The sequence below is a fragment of the Heterodontus francisci genome, chromosome 40 (genome assembly GCF_036365525.1).
Source record: "Heterodontus francisci isolate sHetFra1 chromosome 40, sHetFra1.hap1, whole genome shotgun sequence".
Lineage (NCBI taxonomy): Eukaryota > Metazoa > Chordata > Chondrichthyes > Heterodontiformes > Heterodontidae > Heterodontus > Heterodontus francisci.
The window spans coordinates 6,125,379-6,147,707 of record NC_090410.1 but is presented as its reverse complement, the minus strand read 5'-3'; the positions used below and the strand labels follow the sequence as shown (position 1 = coordinate 6,147,707).

The 22,329-nt window shown below is 42.4% G+C and overlaps 1 protein-coding gene across 11 annotated transcripts in view; it reads right to left on the bottom strand.

Annotated features, from left to right (window-relative positions):
* The window catches only part of sipa1l3 (signal-induced proliferation-associated 1 like 3), a 224,687-nt gene that overhangs the window by 17,296 nt on the left and 185,062 nt on the right, over positions 1-22,329 (bottom strand). For 10 of the 11 annotated variants that reach the window (XR_010969801.1, XM_068018906.1, XM_068018907.1 and 7 more), the window contains 3 exons: positions 20,497-20,615; positions 18,738-19,198; positions 12,662-12,871 (listed from right to left, as the gene is read on the bottom strand). Coding sequence is in view for 10 of the 11 variants with exons in the window: in XM_068018906.1 (XP_067875007.1) it covers positions 12,662-12,871; positions 18,738-19,198; positions 20,497-20,615 (790 nt within the window). In the remaining variant the exon portion in view is untranslated. The remainder of the gene's footprint in view (positions 1-12,661; positions 12,872-18,737; positions 19,199-20,496; positions 20,616-22,329) is intronic. The other variant, XM_068018908.1, reaches the window with a different exon arrangement.

Sequence of the window (22,329 nt, the reverse complement as noted above, 5' to 3'; positions counted from 1 at the left end):
GCAAAAGGTGAGAAAAGTAGAGGACAACAGTACGTTGAGACAGAATAATATTTTGGCACTAACCAAATCATTTTATATAGAGTAACCAATTCACACTTTTGGATGCATTGTGATACTGCTTCTGCACTGTGTATTTCAAATGTGCAATCATATTTCAACACATTAAATATAAATCGCACACAAGAAATTTATCGGAATCTTCTAAGAGCCAAAGTATTTGTAACTTTTCCTGTACATAAAACTATATGTTTTGTGTGAATTATTACTACTCAAATTATTTGGAAGGTTAATTACAACTCCTACAATGGCTTAATGGGTCATTTCTATGCCTGGTTTTCAAGCGAGTCACAGACTCAGAAGGTCTCAGGTTTGAGGTCTTTGTTGCTCTTGGCCAAGATGGAAGTAGAGTTGCTGCAAACAGCCACATTGTCAGAGAGTTAGGGGAAGGGAACAAAAACTTAGCCAGTGTTCCCCATTCCAATTCACTATTCTGCAAACTGTGTCATGAACCATTCACCACTGTGAAGTGTCTGCTGACATTCACTGTCTAGACGCATGAAGCGTCACCTGTCCATATGCTGACTCTCATCAAGTCCCGTTCACCCATCACCCCCATGCTCACCAACCTACACTGATCCCGGTTCAGCCTCATGTTCAAACCCCTCCATGGTTTCACAACTCCAATATTCTCCAGCCCTACAACCCCCTTGAAAACTTTGCGTTCCTCCAACTCTAGGCTCTTGAGCGTCCCCGATTTCCTTCATCTGTCATTTCAGCCTTCCTCTGGAATTCCTTCCCTAAATCAATCTCTCTCTCCTTTAAGATGCTACTTAAATGCAACCTCTGACCAAGCTTTTAGTCACCTGTCCTAATTTCTCCATTGTTGGCTCATGTCAATTTGACTGCTAACACTCCTGTGAAGCATCTTGGGATGTTTTACTATGTTAAAAGTGCTATATAATTGCAAGCTGTTGTCGAGGCACCAAAGCATGCATGAAACTAGACAGATGCCAGAATGAGCCAGTCCTTTCAGGACAGAAGAAATTGACGGAAAATAAAGAGCGTGCACTATGTGAGGCTTTTATTCTGGGAGAGAAAAGGCCTTCTGATCATACTAACAAACTTCTAACACATGTTTGAAGGAACAAATGTTTTGCCCAGCCAGTACTGCTATGTACTCTGACAACTGAGGCTTTGTGCGAGCACTATTGGCAGTTCTCCGCCCACCACCACCACCACTACCCCCACCCCCACCCCCAATCACCACCCATCTCCAGGCAAAAATATTTTAAACTTCTCAGATCTCAAGTGCCAGCACAAATTAGTTTTGATTTTTCCTGCTAACCCATTGTAGTCTCTGAAGGGAAACCACAAGCAGATTCAGAATGTAAATGCTGTTGAATTTCTGCCCCCATCTTGCCACATGGCGGTGATTAGGCTCTGCTCCCTGTCGAGACAGCAACGTGCAGCAGATGCCACTGAATGGGCACAGTCAGAGAGATATCTTTCTTAGCCCTTCATCTTTGGTGTGCAGTAAGCATCAGAATTTTCCCAGTGTTGTGCTTAAAATACAATTTATAACATTTACACTGTATAAGTCCTGTGACTGCCTTTTTAAAGGTTATGAGGAATCTTGTTTTATTTTAATCTCCTTTTCAAAGTGTTCACTTTTACTGGAATAGTTAAATACTGAGAAGATCGAAGCCATTGTCTTCAGTTCCCATCACAAACTCCATATCCTTGTCACTGATTTCACCCCCTCCCCAGCCTGTGCTTCAAGGGTGCAAACCAGTCTGGTTCAACCTAATGTCCTAGTTGATTTTGTGTTTTGATTTTGACCCCACATTCTCTCCATCAGAAAGACTGTCCACTTCCACTTGATTGTCCACCTCTGCCCTTGCCTTGATCCATCTGCTGCTGAAACCCTCATCCATACCTTTGGCACTTCCAAACTTAACTTATTAAATAGTCTACTGGCCCATCACCCATCCTCCACCCTTGATGAACTACAGTTCATCCAAAACTCCATGTCCTATCCCACACTAATTCTGACTTGCCCATTACTCCTATCCTTGCTGACTTACACTGGCTTCCAAGTTCTCATCCATGTCTTTTTTTGTTTCATGATATTCTCTACACCCTTGTCATCCAAGGAGCTCTGGCTTTGATTTCCCCTACCTTTCCCTGTTGTTGGAATGTACCTGGTCTGTACCTGAAACATCTCCTCAAAGAGGACCCATGTTCCACTACATGTTTTTCCTGTCAATCTTTGGTTCCATTTTACCCTGGCTAGATCCCCATTAATCCCATTGAAGTTAGCCTTTTACCAATTTAGAGTTCTACTTTAGATTGTTCCTTGCTCTTCTCCATTACTAAGTTAAACCTTATGATACAATGATCATTCTTACCCAAGTGCTCCCCCACAGACACTTGATCCACCTCATTCCCGAGCACCAGATCCAGCAATGTCTCCTTCCTAGTTGGACCGAAGACACACTGGTCCAGGAAGTTCTCTGAACACATTTCAGAAATACCTTCCCCTCCTTCCCCTTTAACACTATCCCAATAATATTTGGGAAATTACAGTTCTCCCAAAAGCACCACACTAGCTTTTGCACATCTGTGATTTCCCTGCAGATTTACTCCTCTATCTCTCTCTCTCACTATTTGGAGGCTGACAGAATGCCCCCAAGCAGTGTGATCATATCCTTTTTGCTTCTCAACTCTAATCAAACGGATTCTGTCCTTGTCCCCTCAAGGATATCCTCTCTTTCCAATACTATAATGTCTTCCCGAATAAATACTACCATCCCACCTCCCTTTTCTTCCCCCCTATCCTTTCTGAATACTTTGTATCCTTGAATATTAAACCCAGTTCTATTATTAAGCCACATTTCTGTTATTGCTGCCACTTCATGTCCCCACTCAACAATTTGTGCTTGTAACTCACTAACCTTAGTTAACACACTTTATGTGTTTACATGTATTCGAAACCTGTCTTTGTATTCCTCGTAGTCCTTCTTAGTCTGCTCCTATTTAATATGGTATCATTTCCTTCTCGAGTACTATCCAACACTCACTCTATGCACCTTATTCCTCTTTTCTACTTCTACATGCTGGTACCCATGCCCCTGCCAATTTGGTTTAAACCCTCCACATATTGGGACGTGTTCAAAAGCTTGGTTAAAGAGCTAGGTCAAAGGAGGAGAGAGGTAAAGAGGCAGAGAGATTTAGGGAGGGAGTTCCAGAGCTTAGTGCCCAGGCAGCCAAAGACACAGCCGCTATTTTGCGTGATCTAAATCCTTTTACTAAATATTATCTGCACATTTAAGAAATTGTTTCTGCACCAGATCATTTATGTAGATCAGGAAGAATGGGGTCCTTGCACTGAACATTGCAGCAAAAATCTATTATTGGCATTATCAAAGATTGGCGTGGGAGAAATGGGTTCGAATTCATAGGACATTGGCACCAGTACTGGGGAAGGAGGGAGCTGTTCCGATGGGCAGGCACCACCTGAATCATGCTGGGACCAGAGTCCTGGCGAATCTAGAGCTGTAGATAGGGCTTTAAACAGGGGGTGGGGGGGGTGGGGTGGGTAAAGGGTTCAGTTGCATGGAAAAACAGGAAGTTAAAGAAGAAGGTAGGAGTGCAGGTTAATGGCGAGGCTGATTGTTACCAAACTGCAAGAAGTATACTGGTTAAACCAGGAGAAATAATAAACAGATGAATAAAGCATCAGTGCTGAGGGACAGGTTAGGGGGTATAGCCCAAATATGAGTTCTATATACAAATGTACAGAGTGTAAGGAATAAACTAGATGAGCTGCAGGCGCAAATTCAAATGGAAGATTACGATGTGATGGCAATTGCGTAGATGTGGCTGCAGGATGGTCGGGACTGGGAACTAAATATACCTGGTTATAAAGTTTACAGGAGGGACAGGGAAAATGACAGAGGGGGTGGAGTAGCTTTACTGATCAAAAATAATATCACCTCATTGGTGAGGGAGGATATAATGAGGGGAACGCACCCAGTGGAGACCTTATGGGTGGAATTGAAGAACAGAAAAGGATCTAAAACTATAATAGGTGTTGTGCATAGACCCCCTGGTAACAGTCCTGAGGTGTTAGATTGTATAAATGCACAAATTAGGCACAGAGTAGTATTAATGGGGGATTTTAACTTACACAGATTGGGAGAGGCAGACTAGCACCTGTCAGAAAGGTAGTGAATTTCTGGAATGCGTCTGGGATAGTTTCCTACAGCAATATGTCCTAAATGTAACAAGGGGACAGGCAATATTAGATTTAGTTATGAGTAATGAGCCAAATTTAGTTAGTAGCCTTACTGTGCGTGAACATTTAACAAATAGTGATCACAACATGATCGAATTCAAGGTAGCGTTTGAAAGTGAAAAGCACAAACACACAACAGAATTTTAGACTTGGGTAAGGTTGACTTTACCGGGATGAGACAGAGACTGTCCACGGTAAACTGGGTAGATCTGTTAATGGGTCAAACAACTGACGAACAGTGGAGACTATTTAAAGAAACATTTAACGAAATACAGAGTGAGTATATACCCCCGAGAGGAAAAAGCTCCACTTCACAGAAAAAACAGCCATGGACAACTAAAGAGATTAGGGATAGCATAAAACAAAAAGGGCTTACAAAAATGCAAAATGCAGCACAGGTCCGGCTGAATGGGATCGATACAGTGGTGGCACAGTGGCGCAGTGGTTAGCACCGCAGCCTCACAGCTCCAGGGACCCGGGTTCGATTCTGGGTACTGCCTGTGCGGAGTTTGCAAGTTCTCCCTGTGTCTGCGTGGGTTTCCTCCGGGTGCTCCGGTTTCCTCCCACATGCCAAAGACTTGCAGGTTGATAGGTTAATTGGCCATTATAAATTGCCCCTAGTATAGGTAGGTGGTAGGGTAATATATAGGGACAGGTGGGGATGTGGTAGGAATATGGGATTAGTGTAGGATTAGTATAAATGGGTGGTTGATGGTCGGCACAGACTCGGTGGGCCGAAGGGCCTTTTCAGTGCTGTATCTCTAAACTAAACTAAAAGATACAAAGACCAGCAAAGGGTCGCAAAGCAGCTTATAAGAGCTGCTAAAAGAGATTATGAAAGGAAACTTGCAAGGGACATCAAAATCAATAAGAAATTTTATAGTTACATAAAGGGAAAGCGGGTGGTCAAGAGCAATGTAGGCCCGCTAAAAGCTGAAAATGGAGATATTGTCATTGATAATGGGGAAATGGCAGACATGTTGAACAATTACTTTGCCTCAGTATTTACAGTTGAAAAGGAGGATAACTTGCCGGAAGTCCCGAAACAATTAATAGCCGATAGGGGACAGGGACTTAATACAATTAACGTAAGTAAATCATCAGTAACAAAGAAATTAATGGAACTAAAGAGTGAGAAATCCCCAGGACCTGACTGTTTCCATCCGAGGGTGTTAAAGGAAGTAGGGGAGCACATTGCAGATGCCCTAACTATAGTCTTTCAGAGTTCCCTAGATTCAGGAGTGGTCCCTCTGGATTGGAAAGTTGCACATGTCACTCCACTTTTTAAGACGGGTGAAAGGGGGAACCAAGGAAATTACAGACTAGTTAGTCTGACATCTGTGGTGGGCAAGTTGCTGGAGTCTATAATCAAGGATAGGGTGACTGAACACCTAGAAAAATTTCAGTTAATCAGGGACAGCCAGCATGGATTCATGATGGGAAGGTCATGCCTGACGAATCTCATTGAATTTTTTTGAATAGGTGACTAAGGTAGTGGACAGGGGAATGTCTATGGATGTTATTTATATGGACTTCCAGAAGGCATTTGATAAAGTCCCACATAAGAGACTGTTAACTAAGGTAGAAGCCCATGAAGTTGAGGGCAAATTATTGGTTAGGAAGTTGGTTGAGTGGTAGGCGACAGAGAGTGAGGATAATGGGTAAGTACTCCGATTGGCAGTATGTGACTAGTGGTGTCCTGCAGGGATCTGTGTTGGGGCCTCAGTTATTCACATTATTCATTAACGACTCGGATGCTGGCACAGTAGGTCATATCTCCAAATTGGCTGATGATACAAAGTTAGGCGGCATAGTAGACAGTCTAGATGATAGCATAAAATTGCAAAGAGATATCTACAGACTAGGTGAGTGGGCAAAACTGTGGCAGATGGATTTCAATGCGGGCAAGTGTGAGATTATCCATTTTGGACCAAAAAAGGATAGAGCAGGGTACTTTCTAAATGGGAAGAGGTTAAATACAGTGGATGTCCGAACAGACTTGGGGGTTCAGGTGCATAGATCTTTAAAATGCCACGAGCAAGTGCAGCAAATAATCAAAAAGGCTAATGGAATGCTAGCCTTTATATCTAGAGGATTGGAGTATAAAGACACAGAGGTTATGCTGTACAAAACCCTGGTTAGACCCCACTTGGAGTACTGTGAGCACCACACCTTAGGAAGGATATATTGGCCTTGGAGGGAGTGCAACGTAGGTTTACAAGAATGATACCTGGACTACAGGGGTTAAGTTACGAGTAGAGATTACACAAATTAGGCCTGTTTTCGCTAGAATTTAGAAGGTTAAAGGGTGATTTGATCGAAGTCTTCAAAATATTAACAGGGAAAGACAGCCTAGATAAAGATAAACTATTTCCACTGGTCGGAGATTCTAAAACTAGGGGGCATAGTCTAAAAATTAGGACCAGACCATTCAGGAGAGATGTTAAGAAGCACTTCTTCATGCGAAGGGTGGAGGAAGTTTGGAACTCTCTTCCACAAACAGCAGCTGAACCTAAAACAGTTGTAAATTTTAAATGTGAGATAGATAGATTTTTGTTAAGCAAAGATATTAAGGGATATTTTGTAATTTTTATTTTTTATTTATTTATAGATACAGCACTGAAACAGGCCCTTCGGCCCACCGAGTCTGTGCCGACCAAGAACCACCCATTTATACTAACCCTACAGCAATCCCATATTCCCTATCACCTCCCTACACTAGGGGCAATTTACAACAGCCAATTTACCTATCACCTGCAAGTCTTTGGATGTGGGAGGAAACCGGAGCACCCGGCGAAAACCCACGCAGACACAGGGAGAACGCGCAAACTCCGCACAGGCAGTACCCAGAATCGAACCCGGGTCCCTGGAGCTGTGAGGCTGCGGTGCTAACCACTGCGCCGCCCATAGACAGGGATATGGGCCAAAGACAGGGATATAGAGTTAGGCTGCGGATCAGCCATGATCTCATTGAATGGCAGGACAGGCTCGAGGGGCTGAATGGCCTATTCTTGTTCCTATCTTCCTATGTTTCTATGTTCCTAATTTGCTACTGGTTTATAAATTTCCAAGAGATTACAGTACATATTACATTCAGCCAAACATGAATGTTCATGGATACTAATTACAGTAGTTTACATTTCTTGCCTCCTCACAGGGGCCCCACCTTTGCATAACAGAGGTTTTCATTTTGATGCCACACCAATGGGTCTTCCACTAGGTTATGGCTGCATTCACTCTGAAAACATTCATCTAATTACGACTTCATAATTTAGCCCTCCCTTAAGTTAGAGACTGCACCAATGTGAACAATCAGCAGAGCACAAACCAAGGCCACTAACCCCAGCCCATCCCACTGACCTCTAATGAACTGCTGCATTAGTGTCACCATCTATTAGTCTGTCCACTATACTGGAACGACTGGAATTTCAGATTTTGACAGCGTGGCACACACATACAAATGGCTACAGTCTCAAGTTTGGGGAAGGGGGGAAAAGAGAGGGGAAAGTAAATAGGCAGCAAAAGTTCCTGCTCCTGACTATTCAGTAACCTTGTATGAAAATGTTCCTATGTGTGGATGTTGGGGTAAGATGTGATTGGGCTTGCTTATGATACTCTTTATAGATAACCCAGCAACATCAATGCTTCCACATGAAGAACGGGCAATGAAACAAAGGCTATGAGCACCTGTGGAATGGTTTCCAAGCATAAATTACCACCTTCAGTACCTGAAAAGTATTCCCACTTAATTTCCCTCATTTCATCTTTTCTCTCACTTGCACCACTTCAAGTCAAACATTCTAGCCAAGCAATCACACCCCAGTCTCTGCCAATATGGCTCTTGGGAAGACCACTGGGAGGTACAGATTTGTGGTAGGGGTGAGTCACTCTCCAAATTTTCCTTCTAACCCTTATGAGGAAGTATTCCAGCATTCACCCAGCCCTTCCCTAATGTCATTCCTTGAATGGGGAAATCATCGATGCAATCCTATGGCCTCCTACTCTGGGCCAAAGCACATCAGAGCACCAACACCTTTGCCACCCACCCTGTATTGAACAATCTATTCTTTCACAATTTATGGTGACCACATACACACACACACCTCCACCCACCAAAAACAGAATCACTGCTTGCCTTACTTGGTGAAAGAAAGTAAGTCTCTAGATTTGGGATCTCTGGACTGGACAGCTGTAGTTCTGTGGCTTGGCATTGCACATTGAGAAAGTGGACAGTATACCTGTGTCATGTGGAAGCTATTATTTGCTCTCAAATCAATGATGCTGTTTTTCTAGTTTTCCCGTGATAATGAAAATATTTCAGGGTATTCAATCCCTAGACTCATCCAGGACTGATATTTTCATTGTTTTATGCCAGAGAATTTCTTTCCGGGTTAAACTGGGTTTAATTTATTTAAATCAAACAACATCTTGTTGAGATTATTGACAAACTGGTCCTATTTAATTATCTAAAGCCTTGGCATTCCCCCAGCAGCCAATTAAGCAGCAAGCAATAGGACTGCAGGCGTAAGTTTGGGTTGGTGCTCGGATATAAACGTGCAGAGTTACTATGATGCCGACTTTATCAAAGAAAGACTAAAACAAAATGAGGTAAACTTGTGATTTTATCAACAATGAAACATAGGAACATAGGAAGATAGGAGCAGGAGTAGACCATTCAGCCCCTCGAGCCTGTCCCGCCATTCAATGAGCTCATGACTGATCCGCGGCCTAACTCCATATACCTGCCTTTGGCCCATATCCCTTAATACCTTTGCTTAACAAAAATCTATCTATCTCAGATTTAAAATTAACAACTGTTCTAGCTTCAGCTGCTGTTTGTGGGAGAGAGTTCCAAACCTCTACCACCCTTCGCATGAAGAAGTGCTTCCTAACATCTCTCCTGAACAGTCTGGCCCTAATTTTTAGACTATGCTCCCTAGTTTCAGAATCGGCAACCAGTGGAAATAGTTTATCTTTATCTCGCCTGTCTTTTCCTGTTAATATCTTGAAGACCTCAATCAGATCACCCCTTAACCTTCTAAATTCTAGCGAAAACAGGTCTAATTTGTGTAATTTCTCCTCGTAACTTAACCCCTGTAGTCCAGGTATCATTCTTGTAAACATTGAAAGCATCTGGGTGTGTAGCACCCAGCCTATTCAGTTTTGAAGAAGGGTCACTGACCTGAAATGTTAACTCGGCTTCTCTCTCCACAGATGCTGCCAGACCTGCTGTGTCCAGCATTTCTTGTTTTTATTTCAGCCTATTCAGTTTCCAGGTCAGGTACAGTGATTGAAGTGATGTGAGCTTATTAGGTTAGTGAGAACAGGTTGTTGGCTGGTCTGTTAATATTCAGCAATTTCCTTTATGTAATCTACATCTGGACATTGGCTCTGAACCAGGGGTCAGTCCTTTGCTTTTCACTGAATCTATCGAGCCACATATTAAATATCCTGTCTATGGTAGAAATGTCTAAACTGAGTGAAGGTTCCAACTTTCCGTACAATGGACGTGTTCACCACGTGGGTCACTGATCCTGCTAAGCTTATTAGTTCCAAGAATCACATTCTACAAAAAACACAGAAGTCAGTCATTACACTTCCATGCCAAAAGCTAAAAATGTAAGTGACTCTTTAATGAATGTTGTAACTGGACAATTCAAATAAGCTGAATACCTAAAAACATCTAAAAATTCAAGTTAACAGAAATTTTAACAAAATTAACGCCTGCACAGATGCACGTAAAAGATCCCATGGCACTATTTGAAGAACAGCAGGTGAGTTTTCTCCCATTGGCCTGGCTAATATTTATCACTCAATCAACATTGTTGTAACAGATTAACTTGTCATTTATCTCATAGCTGTTTGTGGGATCTTGCTGCGTTTCCTACATTACAACAATGCCACACTTCAAAAGTACTTCATTAATTGCTGTGGACATCGGGATCATAAAAGGCACTATAGAAATGGAAGTCTTGCTTTCTTTTCACTTTACCACTGGTCTTTAAAAGAGAAAATCTAATTATTTGAGACTCCTCCTATCAAAGAAAATCAAAAGCAAAAGGTGGACATCTTTTGGCTTTCCCCACCTCCTTGCCAACCCCCACACCCACTGTTGACTTTTTTTGGCTTTGATTGAAGGAAAGCAGCCAAGAGATTAGAACTACTGAGTCAAATCTGCAGTGAAGGAAATGAATCAATACACAGCTGATATAACAAGCTCATTGAATTACTCTTAAGCTAATAACTTAACCAGTCAAGTTACCTCACTTACACGGTTGGCCAGAGTAAGTTGTTCATAGTGGTTACCAATGTGGTGACTATGGAAATTGACAAAAAAGTAGCTTTGCTTTCTTTCCCTCCCCCACCTTGTGAGAGGCACAAACAAGCGGATACAACAGGAACGCAATCACAAAGAAGGTCGATCAATGCAACCATTACATAATCTTTCCTACACTGATTAAGGCTACGTGTTTGGAAGTATGAATACAGAACTAGCTGCTACAGCACATTAGTGGGCTGAATGACCTCCTCATTCCATGCTTTCATACAAGGCTGCAGCAAAGTCCGTCTCCTTCAAAGTTCTTGAGGTGGGGACAGAAGAACAATTTTAACGTTGTTAAAAAGGCTTCATAATTAGGGTGCAATGAGTTTCCAAAATCTGCAAATTATAACCATATGGGTAAATGCATTAAATTACACAACCCAGTCATCAGAAGGCAGGAGTAAACCCCTCCTTCCAAAAAACTCTCATGAAAGCTAGGAAAAATGAGAGGGAGGGGAGACAGTACAGATGCATACATAGGTTCCTGCTCATAGAAAATCCAAGAAAACAAAACACAAAAAATGTATTCTTCTTAACTATCAAAAAATCCAGAGGATGGTGAGGAGTAAGCACTTTTTTTTAAATCAAGGAATGTAGATGAAAGCCCAAGGCCCAAACCTCTCAATGGATTGGAATCGATAAAAATCAAACAGCAGTAGTTAGAGGATACCAATGCTGGGATTTAAAAGCCTCTAGATTAAAAGAGGAAGGAAAGTCCGAGGGAGGCAAGAAATTCCACAATTCTGGATTCAAGGGAAGGAATGAATAAAGCAGGAGACTGCAATGATTCTGGTTTTCAACACAGTTACGATAGAGGGAAGTAGAAGAATGTGCAAGTTGGTGCTCAGGAGGAACAAGGTCAGAGAAACAGTAATATAATAAACAACAGTAAAGCAGAGAGACAATAAAGGTTCCAACGAGGAGAGAATGAACGTTGGGGTGGGGCGGGGGGCAGGTTGCCTATCAGATAACCTTGTATCTTGTCCAAAAGTTCAAGAGCAGCAGGAGTAGCCTTCCTCCAGATCGAACACGTATTCAAGCCTTGGCGGGTCTTGAGCATTATATGGAGAGGCACAAATTGACCAAGAGGAGAGTGAAATCAAAAAATGTCAATTATTGAATGTTGACAGATGCTGGACCCATTATTGTTTTAGGTTGAACTTTCAAGAGACGTGAATTTCAAGAGTAACTGTGTGGAGAATCGTAAGACACAAGTTTCCATTTGCCCCATGAACTAATGACATGGCTTGGTCTATGTGCAGAGCAAAAAAAACTAGCAAAATGGCACTGCACATGTACTGTGAGCTCTTTATTGTAAAAGGGATAGGCCAAAATTTTGATTTTCCATCACAGAATGTTTGACCAATTAATTTTTTTTTGTAATTAAAAATTCCATTTGGAGCTCATCTCTATTCAGAAAACAGATTTGTCGATAATTGCAACTTAGAGACCAATTACAGCTATAGCTGTGGAGTTATATTTGTTTCCCATCTCACTTAATGGAGGGGGAAGGAAGCACTGTTCCTTTGTTCTATGCAATTGGGAGTTGCCCTAATTAGGTGGTGAACCTACAAAGAATTTTCAGAAAATTCATAGCCGGTCACTCACTAAACAGTGTGCTGCAACGTCTGAGGGAAAATGGGACCAAAACTAGGTGTCATAAATATAAGATAGTCACTAATAAATCCAATAAAAGAATTCAGTAGAAACTTCTTTATCCAGAGTGGTGAGAATGCGGAATCTGCTACTACAGGCAGTAGCAGAGACGAATAGCATAGATGCATCAAAGGGAAGCTAGAGAAAAACCAGGAAGGGAGAAAGGAACAGAAGATTATGCTGAGAGCGAGATGAAGAGGGGTGGGAGGAGGATTGTGTGGAGTATAAATACCAGCATGGACCAAATAGGCCAAATGGCCCGTTCCTGTGCTGTACAATCTATATCATGTTTTAAAGTGTGAAATGCAGAATCAAAGAAGCCCTAAGCTGTACTCATTTTCATCGCAAAAGATTGAGCTCCAATCTGCTCATGGCAAGATTCCTACGTTTTTGTTTCTGTGAATCCAGATGGTCGACTCGGGGTATTGGCTGATTTTTTCCACCCAGTTGGGCACATATTCTTCACATTCTGATAGAAGTAGAAAGATTTGGGGGCAGAGGCTGAGAGCTGAGAATATGACGTCAATGGCTTAGATACTTCCGAAGGTGGGGTCTTGAACGTATGAGGGGCCTGTCCCAATCTGCAATTTAGAGTGCTGGAAAAAACAAAATTAAAAATAAATAAAAATGAGCAAACAACTAAAAATAATGTTATTCCATGAAATTTCCACCTGTTCCCTTTCCATCTCGACTTCTCTCTTGAAGGTTGCGGTTCATTTCGAGGAACACCATCACAGGTACTACGAACTCTTGTACCCAAAGTTGGCATTCTTTACATGTGGATTTGGACACTGTTTGGAGGCGATTTGCCAGTGAGCCTCTTCCCAACATCTGAGTTGAGAACGACCAAACTCACTTCACATGGGCCCATTTCTTTTGTTAGTCTTGCTCAGTTGGTAACAGGCTTGCCTGTGTCAGAAAGTTGTTGAATGTGCACTCATCTAGGCAAGTGAAGAGTATTCCATCACACTCCTGATTTGTGCCTTGTAAGTGGTGGACAGACTATGGGGAGTCAGGAGATGAGTTACTCACTGCAGAAATCCCAGCCTCTGACCTCCTCTTGTACCACACGATTTATATGGCTAGTCCAGTTAGGTTTCTGGCCAAATGGTACCCCCCCAGGATGTTAATGGTGGGGGATTCAGTGACAGTAATGAGGATTGGGACATCTTCCATTTCCTACATTGTGTAATAAAGAACATTCAAAGATTCATTTGCTGGAGAGACGATTTAGTGGAGTCCTAATAGGTTAATTTCCCACACCAACAAGAATTGAGCTTTTGATCCTTTTGAAGTCATGGAGGGGCTGGGTGGGGGGAAGGAAATGGAGGGGAGAAAAAAAAATTGCATTTAGATAGCGCCTTTCATGACCTCAGGACATCCCAAGATACTTCACAGCCAATTCAGTACAATTTTTAAGTGTAGTCATTGTTGTAATGTGGGAAAGAATGCAGTCAATTTGTGCACAGCAGAATCCCACAAATAGCAATATAATAACCAAATAATCTGTTTTCAGTGATGTTGGTTTAAAAATTAAATGTTGGCCAGTACACTGGGGAGAACTCCCCTGCTTTTCTCTAAAATAGTGCCATGCTGCTTATGTCCAACTGGCAATGCAGACAGGGCCTCGGTATAATGTCTCGTCAGAAAGAAGGCAGTACTACACTGGGAGTGCCAGCCTGGATTTTGTATTCAAGTCTCTGGAGCGGAACTTGAACCCACACACAACCTTATGACTCACAGGTGAGAGCATTACCAAGTGAGCCAGAGGTCACAAGCAAAGTGATTTAATTGAAAGCACTTGCACCAGCTACCTATCATGACAGACAACAAAAGAAACCACCAAAGTACTACTCCATATTTATTGTTTGGCTATTGAACAATGAGTTGCATTTCATAATAGAGAAACTACAAGTACTAAGACTTGTTCATCTCCTAACAGCACAGGTACAGTCACCATCGCCAATGACCATCTAAACCCTAAAGGCACCATGTAAGACAATGCAGCCGCTTAATAGGCTCCCATCCACCACTTTGAACATTCACCACTGGCACACAGTGGCAGCAGTGTGTACCATCTACAAGATGCACCGCAGCAACTTGCCAAGCCTCATTCAACAGCACCTTCCAAACCCATGACCTCCAACACCTAGAAGGACAAGGGCAGCAGACGCATGGGAACACCACCACCTGCAAGTTCCCCTCCAAGCCACACACCATCCTGATTTGGAATTACATCGCTGTTCCTTCACCTGTCCCTGGGTCAAAATCTTGAATACCTGCTTTAACAGCACTGTGGGTATACCTACACAACATGGACTGCAGCATTTCAAGGCGGCAGCTCACCGCCATCTTCTCAAGGGCAATTAGGGATGGGCAATAAACATTACCATTGCCAGTGATGCTCACATCCGACAATGAATAAATAAAAAGTAAAAGCTCTAATAATTTGATTTAGTTTTTCAACAAAATCCTTCATGTATCCAACATCTCAACACAACAATTCTCAGAGTGAACACACTTCCTTTGAGGTTTCAGAAAAATCACTGCCATGTGACTGAACAGTTGAACACAGGTAGATTGTTATTCATCATCATAAAATGCAAGAATGTACATCTTATAACTGGAGAATGGATGTGTTGGCAGCAATGTCAGAAAACGGCCCTCAGATTTTTGGAAGCTTGGAGTTAGAAATCAAACCATAGAGCTATTGTGAATGTCACCCACGCAGGATTCCCAGTGAAGTCAGTCCAGGCAGACTTCATTCTGTTTGAAAGTGGAGACTTTGGAACTCAAAGCTGCTGTCAAATGCATTAAAAAAAAACAAGCTTGGTGCGAGAAAACAGGGAAAGTCTTTTTAAATGGATCTGTTGTGACATAGTTCATGCAAAATCACCATACAACAGATTAATAATTTGAGGAGTTTAGAAATGTTTCCACTGAAAAAAAATACACCTTCACTTCTGCCACCCCCACCCCCTGAAGCATTCTGGACTTGCTGGGAAAGACCCAATATGCTCTTCACTAGAGCATAATCGATTAGAAATAAATGAACTTCTCCCCAAAACTCAGGGTAGCTTGTACTGCAGGTTTAGCATTGGTGTGAAGTGGTTTAAATTTTATACTAATGCTAAACTCGAGTAGTATAAATTGGATTTTAAGACCGGAGGTGACTCAAGTGAAATGGAACCTCCAGTGAGTTTTGCTCTGCTCCACCCGAGTGTGAGGTCACATCCTGACTCCCAAATTCAAGCTGGATTTACAATATGACTGATAGATTGCAAAGCCAAAAGGAACGATGCTATAGTGTTGTAAACACAGCCCAGGTTCTCTCTTCGGGTTGAATTTTAATCGTGTGCCGCGTTCCTCGGTGGCGCGCTTTCAACTCGACGGCCTTCCGACACAGAAGGACCACCGAGGAGCCCCCGCAATATTTCGCGTGGGGGCTCATGTAAATAGTGGGGGCAGAGCAGCTGCGCCCGATGACGTGTAGGGGTGGCCACCGTGTCCCTGGCAACAGCGTCTGGCACCACCGCACAGGGGCCATTTTTAAAGGGCTTTAAGCCCTTAGAATTACTTTAAATTTTTAAAGGTGCAGCAGTGTTAAAAACTTTTAGTAGAAAATAGGAAAGATGTGACTGGCCCCTTCCCAAACCCCCCCTGCCCCCCAAACATGGTCATTTCAATGTCCGAAATGACCAACACATGCTTTTTTCCCTACCTAAACTTTACCCCCTAAACTTCTAACATTTACCCTATAACCCCTTCCCACCATCCCCACATCCAATAAAAATTGATTTCCATGCTCCACACCTCCCACCCTGAAATATTTATTACTTCACCCCCACCCCCCAAGGTTCTCGCCTCCAAACTCCATGCAGAGTTCCGCAGGCACGCTGAGCACGAATGGCAGCTGTAAAATCGACATGGGACGTCCGCCACCTGCAGGTAAGTATATTTACATCCTATTAATGTTCATTTGCATACGGGGATGAAGGGCCCACCGCCAGGCTGCGGGGGGCCGCACTAAGGTCCCCCCGCCGCCGGTAAAATGCAGTGGGCCCTTCCCCGCAGACTCTTACTTGCCCTCACACCACGACCCGCGGTGTCAGGGGGCAGGCAAAATTCAGCCCTCCATCACCAGTACATCACCTGGAGCAACAATCTGCATTTTTATGATGGCTTTAATGTAGAAATCATCCTGTGGTAATTCACCAAAACAAAATGGATGTTGAGCATCAGAAAGTTTGGAGAGATGACCAAAAGCAGGTTCGAAAAGACTTTTAAATTGGAGAGGGGGGGAAGGAGGGGGAGTAGCAGTGCAGAGGGGTTTAGAGAGAGTACAGCCTAGGCAGTTGATTCCTCTGCTACTGATGGTTAGACGGAGGACCAAAGGTCAAAGGGGAATACACAGAAGGCCAGCACTGGAGGGTTCAATCCCTGCTTACTCAAATATAGGTCGATGGTCTAGGCTTGTAAAAAAAAAAAACTTTTCAAAATAAAATTCTTAAATAAATTGCCCATAATGAATTATTTTTAAATGTTGAACCCAAACTCTATATTTAATTTTGTAAACAATTGTGTCCCTCTCCAACTCCCTCAAATGAATCATTCCACTGGATGAGGTCACAGAGTAATGCAAGTAACTGGGCATAGAAGTGATTTAATGTATATCAACATCACTGGAACAGCCAATGATTATGGTGGAAGCATCGATCCTTCAATTATTTTGGGCAATTAGGATTTATAACTTTGTGTTTAAAGTCAGGTACAATGTTGAAAGTTTACTACTGGCAAGGCTACACAGAAACAGTGCAGGACTGTTTTAATACATTGTACAGTCAAACTAGCTCACTCCAGTTGGATTTTTTCAGTCTCCACGTACGCTAGTTAATAAACTAAAGACCAACATTCAACAAAACTTCCTACTTTTCTGCAGAACAGGATTTCAACAAACCAGCAACCATAATGCTGCAGTGTACCAGTAATAGATGGGTAAGCTTTGACCAATATTTATCCCTCAACCAAGATCAAGACGACAGATTATTTGGCCATTATCACATTGATGTTTGTGGGAGCTTGCTGTGCACAAATTGGCTGCTGCGTTTCCTACATTACAACAGTGACTACACTTCAAAAAGTACTTCATTTGCTGTAAGGTTGTGAAAGGCGCTTATAGAAATGCAACTGTCTTATAATTAATATTTCCAATAATTAACCGATGACCAAATTGGTAAAACTTTCAATGGATAAGTTACAGAAAACAAATCTTTAAGGTGGACATCAACTATAAAGAGAGCTCTAGTCAGTGCTCATTCCGACACCTACAGCCACCAGGAAAATCATTACATAGGGATAAGACCATGTCATGACTTTGAAGCACATGTTATGAAAATAATACAGCAGTCATTTTGAACTTTATCTCTGCAGTCCAGACAACGGTTTGTAGTCTCAAAGGACAAGGAAGCATCACAACATTCCATATAGGAGGTCACTGTTGGCAGAAAACTGACCAAAAGTCAGATAAAATTCAATTAGAACTTGAAGCAATGTACATTATAAACAGGCCTAATCTAACCCCGTGGTTTAAAAAGATTAATAGATTAGATTAGCTGAGCCTCTTGATTAAGTCGCTGTGATACTCAGAGATGGAGTATTCTCCACAGAACATGTGCTGGGCAATGGGTACAAGATTTTTTTCCCCCCATCACAAGGTACTAACACTTCTGTCAACAACCTCGAGCTTCAAGGACGTACAGTCATCTGACCGCCACAGCTGCTAGAAGGTAAATGTGTTTAAGGAAAATAAATTCCAGTTCACAGTGCTATGTCAGAGTGTGCAGCTACCTCAGCAGGGTAGCATCATTGTGTCTTATAAACAGTGTGTGAGGAACATGAACAACTGCAAACTTAGAAACAGAATTTACAGGGCTATAACCTAGCCTTTGCACTCAGCTGACTGTTTATCAGGGCAAGCTCCTGGATCCTAAAGAGCATAAAAAAGTTAGGAATGAGAAAATACCATGCAGGTCCACACCTTCCATAGGGCATGCAATGATATTTTCAATCAACCAGCACCCAAAGCCTCCATATGCTTCCCATCACCCAAGTGCATCAAACATTTATTAAAAATTCCTCGCTAACATATAACGCAAGCTGCCACTCTTTATGACAGGCATATTTGACTGTGGAAGGCATCACAGCCAAGCTCAATCTCATCTGCGCTTGACATCCACATAGATGGGTGATGAGAAAGCAATTGGAAGTGGGGGCCACAGCTAATATTCTTCTCTCCAAACCAAGGCTAAGCGTAGCCCCTCGACTAGGAACAGCAAGCTCAGCACAGGCGCGAGAACTGAACCCTCATCCTTCCGCTCAGTCTTTAGGCAGCGCTTTCACTCACTTTCCAGCATCTTACATCTTTATTACTTATAAAGCCTGTGTTAAAAGGGTTCAATTTACCTTGGATGCATGTTCTCATTGCTGTTGTTCATACTCAAATAAGCACTGATGCTGTTAGAAGGACTGCAGATTTTCATTCTATACCCCTTGTTTTGACCGTTGGTGTTCAGTGTTGGTGACGAATCTCTCCTCTTCTCAATGTAAGGTGGTGTCCGATCTAATACCCGGTTACTGTAGTCCTGTAGTCCACAGTAGGTGGCTGAGGTCTGCATTGGTTTCTGGAGTTTCTCTCTCCGAGGTGCTAGTCTCGCAGATTTGGCTGCTGCTGTGGCTGAAGCAAATGGACTGGATGCATGAAGGGTGGTGTCAATGCCACTGTCACTGGATGCTCCTTTCACTGAGGCCTCAAGGTCAACCTCCATATGCTCCATATTGTCAAACCATCTTTCATCACTGTGGCTGCTGGAGGCATTGCTGGACAAAGTGTTACTACTTGACTGACTTGAGTAATGGGCATCACCCTGTTAAGCAAACACAAAATTAGAATCAGAATCGCAGACCCTTTGAGAAAACTCAACATAGATGGCCCAACAGACAACTATTTTAGTTTCCAGACAAAGGGCAAGGATCGTCCATCTCTGCTTGCCGGCTGTAATTTTTTACAAATTGTAGTGAGCAGGAGAGAAATTGGGAGCTGCCGAGCTCAGAAGCAGAATATCTCAGACAACAAATCCAGGAGCTTAAAAAACATTGAATTTTTCTCAAATCCTTCAACAGGGTGACTGCAGTTCTGGGAAAAGTGTGGAAGTGCAATTTCCAAATTAGGTCACTCAGATTTATGTTGATTGATTACAGTTTATGGCTCATTTAATGTACTGCACGGTGTAGAACGAAGTCCTATAGATCAAGGAGGTGCTGGACTTAAATTAGTATGATCTTAGCTAAACCAGTAACAAAAGGCATTATAAATAGCACCCATACCTAGGACTATTACAGGACTCTAACTGTTGACTATTATCAAGTGATTATTGGTGAAAAGCAGAATTATCAGTGTCCTCTGAGCCAAACAGCCTTTCCACACTCGTTGTACAGCAGAACATATGAACCCAGTGGGTAGGGGTGGCTGGGTACATATTGAGCAGCAGGGCCCTGTAGAATCTGTGCTTTCAGGAGAGAAGAGATGGGGGTGAAGAAAATGAAGAAAAATGAAGACAGATTTGCATTTCTCTTGCACCTTTCACAATATTAGGACATTTCAAAGCACTTTGCAGATAATGAAGTACTTTTGAAGTGTAGTCACTGTTGTAATGTAGGAAGCACGGCAGCTAATTTACACACAGCAAGATGATAATGACCAGATCATCTGTTTTTATGATATTGATTGAAGGATAAATATTGGCCAGGACACCAGGGAGAACTCCCCTGCTGCTCTTTAGAATACTGACCGTTGGATCTTTTCCGTCCACTGAGAGGGCAGAAGGGGCCTCGCTTTAGCTTCTCATCTGAAAGCGGCACCTCTGACACTGCAGCACTCCCTCAGTATTGCACGGAGTGTGTCAGCTTAGACTTTGTGCCAGAGTCTCAGCAAAGGGACTTGAAGCCATGATCTTCTGACTGAGGCAAGAGTGCTACCAACTGAGCCATGGCTCACACCTTGATCTTGTGAAAGAGTCATGTGCTCTTAAAAGGATGACACCATAAAGAGAACTTGGTATCTTTTAATGCAGTTGACAATGGCAAAGGGTTTTGCAGAACATATCAGATAGAGAATAGCTGGACAGGACACATTCAGTTAGACTACAGAAACAATGAGACTTACTTTGGAATGCCTGTTGGGGGAATCCTTGCCTGCTAGCTCTTGTCTAGGGAGGCGCTTATTGATATTGTTTCCAGAGGCTGAGTAAACTTTGGACGTTATTGGTACATGCCACAAAGGCTCTGAAATTGAAGAGTCAAGTTTTTAATTATAGTAACACTTTATTGACATGAATAGCTTGCAAAGGTGGCAGATTATTTCCAACTCTTGCTGCTGCAATAACATCCCAGAAATACGTGTAAAATCAAGAGATGAAACGGACAGAGGAACGTAAAACAATTACATTCACCAGGGAAAGGGCACTAAGAAAACTACTAGAATGTAAAGTTGATAAGTCCCCAGGACCTAATGGCCTTCATCCTAGGGTCTAAAAATAAGTGGTTGTAGAGATAGTAGATACAAAATTCCCAAGATTCTGGAAAGGTCCCATCAGATTGGAAAATAGTAAACGTAACCCCTCTTTTCAAGAAAGCAGGAAATTACAGGATGGTGAGTCTAGCATCTGTCGTAGGGAAAATGCTAGAATCTCTTAAGTAGGTTATAGCAGGGCACTTTGAAAACTTTAATGCAAATCAGGCAGAGTCAATATGATTTTGTGCAAGAGAAATCAGGTTTGACTAATTTATTAGAGTTCTTTGAGGAAGTAACAAGCAACGAGGATAAAAGGGAACCTGTAGATGTCGTGTATTTGGGTTTCCAAAAGAAATTCAATAAGGTGCCACATCAAAGGTTACTACACAAAATAAGAGCTCATGGTGTAGGTGATATATTAGCATGGATAGAGGATTGGTTAGCTAACAGGAAGCAGAGAGTAGCAATAAATAGGTCATTTTCAGGTTGGCAAGCTGTAACTAGTAGAGTGCCACAGGGATCAATGCTGGGGCCTCAACTATTTGCAATCTATATGAATGACTTGGAGAAAGGGACCAAATGTATGGTTGCTGTGAGGAGGATATAAAGAGTCTGCAAAGGATTGGCAAAAATTTGGCAGATGGAGTATAATGTGGGAAAATGCGAACTTGTCCATTCTGGCAAGAAGAATAGAAAAGCACTATATTAATTAAATGGAGAGAGATTGCAGAACTCTGCAATATAGAAGGATCTGGGTGTCCTGGTACTTGAATCACAAAAGGTTGCTATGCAGATACAGCAAGCGATTAGGAAGGCAAATGGAATGGAATATAAAAGCAAAGTTTTGTGACAGTTGTACAGGGCCTTAGTGAGATCACATCTGAGTACTATATACGGTTTTGGTCTCCTTACTTAAAGGATATAATTGCTTTAGAGGCAATTCAGAGAGCGTTCACTCGACTGATTCCTGGGATAAGAACATAAAGAAATAGCAGCAGGAGTAGGCCATTCAGCCCCTCAAGCCTGCCCCGCCATTCAATAAGATCATGGCTGATCTGTCCCAGGCCTCAACTCCTCTTTCAGGCCTGCTCCGCCTAATCCTCAACTCCCCGAGATTTCAAAAAATCTATCTACCTCCTCCTTAAATACAATTAGTGATCTAGCCTCCACAACTCTGAGGCAGAGAATTCCAGAGATTCACCACCCTCAGAGAAATTCCTTTGCATCTCAGTTTTAAATGTGTGCTCCCTTATTCTGTAACTATGTCCCCTAGTTCAAGATTCCCCCACTAGTGGAAACATATTCTCAACATCTACCCTGTCAAGCCCCCTTAAAATCTTATATGTTTCTATAAGATCACCTCTCATTCTCCTAAACTCCAATGAATAAAGGTCTAACCTGTTTAGCCATTCTTGATAAGACAACCCCTTCATCCCAGGAATCAGCCTAGTGCACCTTTTCTGAACTGCCTCCAATGCTAGTATA